Raw genomic sequence first — 5,336 nt, forward strand, 5'->3', positions numbered from 1 at the left:
AGTCTACAAGAGGGCAAAACTTAACTGTATTGAATGATACATCACTTTCTTTCTTATGTGATGCCATGTGATTTTGTGGGTATCCCTTCTCTAACCATAAATTAAGCTTTTCTTCATTTTCCACATTATTTTATCCAATCTTATTAATTTATCATCTATTCCTAAATCATTTTTTCACAAAATAAACTTACTTATCATAAAAAAAGAGTAAAATGTATGGATAGTCCCTGTGGTTTGGTGAAATTTCACCTTTAGTCCCTAACTTTTCAAAATTACACTCTTGGTCCCTATGGTTTGACAAGTTGTTACTCAGATAGTCCCCAAAGCGAATGGAGGTTAGTTACTTAGTTTTTCTGGTTAAGTGGGTGTGAAATGACAAGGACTATCCGAGTAACAACTTGTCAAACCATAGAGACTATCCAAGTAACAACTTGTCAAAGCACAGGGACTATCCGAGTAACCTTCATCCGTTTTAGGGACTATCCGAGTAACAACTTGTCAAACCACAGGGACTAAGATTATAATTCTGAAAAGTTGGGGACTAAAGGTGAAATTTCACCAAACCACAGGGACTATCCGTGCATTTTACTCTAAAATAAATATTAAACCATGCTAAATTTACCCATCTCATACCACATTAATCATTTCAACACCTTTACTTTTTTTAATTTTTACCCTATTTTTTTTCCTTTTTCTGTTTACATCTTTTGATTTTTTTTTTAAACTAGTTATTTTCCGCCCGCGCGTTGCGACGGGACCAAATGACTACAAAAGGCGTGTCAGCAATGGCAAACAGATACCGAATATCAAAACATAAATAAAATGACGTGGTAAGAATAGTCACCCCGTCATAAAAAACGATTTTAAATAACCTAATATATAATAATAGGACCCACACGTCCTACACGTTGTAAATTCGGTTGTTTTCAGTTCAGTTATTACGGTGCTAACACGTTAAAATATGGATGAGCTCAGTACCGGTAACGGCAGCGAAAGTACAGATCCGGAAAATCATCGAAATTAGGTACCGACACCGAAAATGCTCGGTACAATACGGTATGGTATTTGAAGATAAAAATCAATAAATACAGGTATGGTGCTAGACCGGTGTCGAACCGAAAGTAACGATTCTGAAAACGCCAAAAGGTGGGTACCAAATTGGTACCGAAAATGATTTGGTATAGTAAATTTGGTACCGATACGATACCGGTTTGTTTACAGGATTTGATACGATTTGCTCATCAATATTCTAAATATCCAAGTTAATTTTACATGCTACAATTCATTCATTACAGAAAAAGACAAAAAAGAAAGCAAAATAAGTTGTTGTGTACATAAAACCTCATTCAAATGAAATACAGTTTACTTACTGTATGTATGAAAAGTAATCTAAACGGTGCAATTACTTGCATTGCTGCGTTGCTCCAGGATTTGATGAGCTCGGTACCAACCGGTACCGAAAATACCGTTACCGAAATCCTCAAAAGTGGGGTAACGGTACCGAATATACCTAGTATGGTACGGTTCGGTACCGGTTGGTACTGGTACGACACCGGTATTTGAGGGTAAAAACCGGTGAATATCTGTGCAGAACCGGTACCGAAAATACACCGGTTTCATAAATTTAAGACCGATACCTATACCCAATACCATTTACTCATCTCTTAATGATGTAATTTATAAATTCTAATTCTAATTTTAATTTAATAATAAACTACTATCCATTAAGTTTCCTTTTTATCATATATCAATTAAGTTGATAATTTCATTAAAAGATCAAAACAACTTACTACAAACACTCAGCAGGTAAACGGACAATAAACTGCGTTGCAATCCTCTTTTGATTAATCAAATGAATAAACGTTTTTTTTAAGTGGTATATATTTCGATTCGCAGTTTAAAATATATTGGTTGTCTTTATGTTACATCACAAAATTTGAATTTTTATTTTTACCCCTAGGAAAACAAAAGGCGGTCATGTGTCTTGTTTTAATTTTGTGGGCATAAAGCGATAAAAATATTCACGAGTTTAATAATACATAATCATTTAAGAGTTTGATTTCAAGTAAAAAAAAAATCACATTTTTCTCTGTTTTGACTTTTGAGCTGTAGATAAAATTACACTTTATAGTTTGGGGCACCCCTATCATCACCCACTGGGCTTCTCTACAGATCAGCCAAACATAAGGGGCACAACTACTGATTTTGCAACTGAAGCCTTCATGCACACCAACTGTTTGTGAAAAGTCTTGAGAGACTCATCATGTAATTGTTTCTGAAGATAAATATGAGATCTTCAAGTAGTGTAGGACTTGGTTTGAGTCTTGTGTTTGGGTGTTTGTTGCTAGCTCTTATAGCTGAGCTTTACTATCTGTTATGGTGCAAGAAAAGGGTATCAAACAGAGATATTGAAGAAAGTTACAGCAGTCCAGCAAGAGAGTTTTTATACTTGTTTTGTTGGAAAAAGCCTTCATCTTTAACCTCTACAGGGCTAACCACAGACACCCAAGTTCATGAACCACAAGCACCATCATGGCTCAGACCAGTTGGTCGTCAAGAGGTTCAAGACTGTGATGACATGACTATTGAAACTGAAGTTGAACTCTTGAGGCTGCAAAACCTCTCTGGCCCACCAAGGTTTCTCTTCACTATCAAAGAAGAAACAAAGGAAGACTTGGAATCTGAAGATAAGAGTAAAAGAGGGTCAAGAGGAAGAAGTTTGAGTGATGATGTGTTTTCAGTTGACACACCTTTTTTCACTCCACTTGCTTCACCACCTTACTTGACTCCACCAATAACCCCTAGAGATTCAACACATAGACCCTTTAGCCCCTTGAGTTATTCATCAAGTGATGCAGAGTTCAACAGGATTTGGGCTTCACCACCTCCAAAGTTCAAGTTCTTGAGAGACGCTGAAGATAAACTTCAAAAAAGAATACTCTCTGAAAGATTTGGAGTTGAAAATTCTGTTAAAAAAGGTGATGAAAATGGATCTTTTATCACACTAATTGTGTCTAAAGATAAGGAAATTGTTCATCAGTGTCCTTCAAGCTCTTCACAGGTACTCCCTTTAGCAGCTTCTCCCCCTACATTCAGACCACATTTTCATAAGAATTTCAGTTCACAATAGAGCTGCATCAGTGATATAATATGGGTGTATGTATGTATTATGTATAACTTTCTTTTAGAGCTTTATTAGTAAGAAGTTTTAATTCAGGGAAAGCCCATTTTGCCAGTATTTCTTATTAATTTATTGAAAGTGGTTTTCTGCTTTACTTTCAAGTTTCAACTAGTAAGATGACCAACTCCAGAACCCCCCCCCCCCCCCCCCACACACACACACACACACACACAAAAGAAAAAAAAAAAAAAAAGTTCACATCTTCCAAGGAAAAAAAGTGTTTTCTTGAATCTTTATTCTTTTGTTGTTGTTGCCATTGTTATTTTGACTTGTTACTGTTTGGAATTTTTTTTGGATAACATAAAAGTCATTAGTTTGAATATCACATTTATAAAAATAAATCATAAATTTAGGATTTTTTTTTTTGTAAAGATTTATTTCTTGTGTGGGTACAAATAAATTATAAATTAAGGACTATTTTTGTAAAAAAAGAAAAAAAAAAGATTTGTCTAAAGCATTAGTTGGTAAGATTGACCTAAACTTGTTAACTCTATATTTTATCCAAAGAATATCAACAAGTTAGGTTATAGTGTTTATGTTTAGACCTATTTTTAAATCCTATCTTTTGACTATGAAAACGACTAAACGATTGAATCGTGTATAGAATGATGTTAACGTGAGTCATGTCGGAATCTACACGAGCAATCGACTTGATTATAATCCATAGAGGGTGTACATTATGATGAAAGGTAGATGAATTTGTAACGTTGTAGTTGAAGGACCATGATTAAAATTCTGTTGTAGTTGAAGGACCATGATTAAAAAGTACATATAGTTCAGGGACCACTAAATGATTGACAATGAATCACACCTTCACACAAAGGTAAAAGATCAAAAGCGAGTTACCAAATTACCCCTGAAGATTACACAAGTTTCACTTAGACCATGTGTAGTGGTAACTTATTATAATGCCCTCATCATGGGGCATTATCCGACACGTGGCAACCCAGTCAGCATGGGGCATTATAGCATAAAATGGTGTAGTGGGGATAATGCCCAAATAATGCCCCTTCAAATTGTTAAACAAAAAAAAAAAAAGCAACCTAAATGATATTGGCTGGTCAAACATGGAAAAAGCAACCCATTGGATGCATGCAGCGTTTTCATTATAACGCCAAAGGTGATTTTTTGAATTTTTTTTTTATTATAACGCCTAGTGTAGTGGATGGGGGGGCGTTTTGGGGCGTTATTTTTCAATTTTTTTTAAAAATCACGCCCCACTACGGGTGGTCTTAGGCTACATGGTGTGGAGTAGCGCCCCCTTCTACCTCAGTGCACACCGCCCCATGGGCGCTAGAGATGGCTTCGTGAACCCCTTAACGAGCGCTAGATGAGGGTGATAGGCAAAGATAGAGAGAGTTTGTTTTGTTTTTTTTCAACCAATCACGTGGTGCCACCTCAACTCCTTTTTCAATTTGCCCACTCCGCGTTTGTTAAATGGTGGTGGGCTAGTTAAAGCCCTATGTGATAGTGACTTGATGCTTTAACTATTACTGTCTAGTTAAACCACACCATACAACCTTAAAGCGTTAGAATTTTTTTTTATAACTACTATTTTTTGCACAAGTTACAAAAAGGTGAAGGGGTTTATTGAAAAATGAAATTGAATAGAGTGGAGATGAGTTAATTTGAGGCATTTAGGAAAAGTAACAAGAGGTTTGAAATTAGGAATTTGTCTGTGTTTGTAAATGAGATGGACTTTTACCTAAACAACAAACAACCACAAAGATACCCGTGACAATGGCACATGCGGTATTCACCGAAAGTCTACCAACCCCCACATAGCCTTTTTTGCATTTGCCACTTTTGATCAGATTTAGACCCTGTCAAACCGTACCATATCCCATCATTCTTTCTCAGTAACTTTAGATTACCGTTTAGAACACCCGTAGTAGGGTTTTGGGGCGTTTTTTCAAAAAAAAAAAAAAAAAAAAACAACCCGCCCCCAACGCCTTGAAACTGCCCCTGGGCGTTTTTTTTTCAAAAAAATGGTCCCGAGCGTGCTTTTTTAATGCCTTTGTTCGACATGTTAGGCCAATGACCGGTATTCTTCTTTTTGTTTGGTTTTTTTTATTTAATTCTATTATATCTCTTTTAACATAATACCCCACTATACCCACATCCCCACCACCCATTTTAGAAAACGGCCCATTGC

The 5,336-nt window shown here is 36.0% G+C and overlaps 1 protein-coding gene across 1 annotated transcript; it reads left to right on the plus strand.

Annotated features, from left to right (window-relative positions):
• Positions 1-2,002: 2,002 nt before the first annotated feature.
• LOC110904758 lies at positions 2,003-3,238 on the plus strand. The gene has a single exon (XM_022150611.2). It carries the CDS (start codon positions 2,288-2,290, stop codon positions 3,128-3,130), a length of 843 nt encoding a protein of 280 aa, XP_022006303.1. The 5' UTR covers positions 2,003-2,287; the 3' UTR covers positions 3,131-3,238.
• Positions 3,239-5,336: the final 2,098 nt, after the last annotated feature.

Source organism: Helianthus annuus, chromosome 14, assembly GCF_002127325.2.
Source record: "Helianthus annuus cultivar XRQ/B chromosome 14, HanXRQr2.0-SUNRISE, whole genome shotgun sequence".
Classification (NCBI taxonomy): domain Eukaryota; kingdom Viridiplantae; phylum Streptophyta; class Magnoliopsida; order Asterales; family Asteraceae; genus Helianthus; species Helianthus annuus.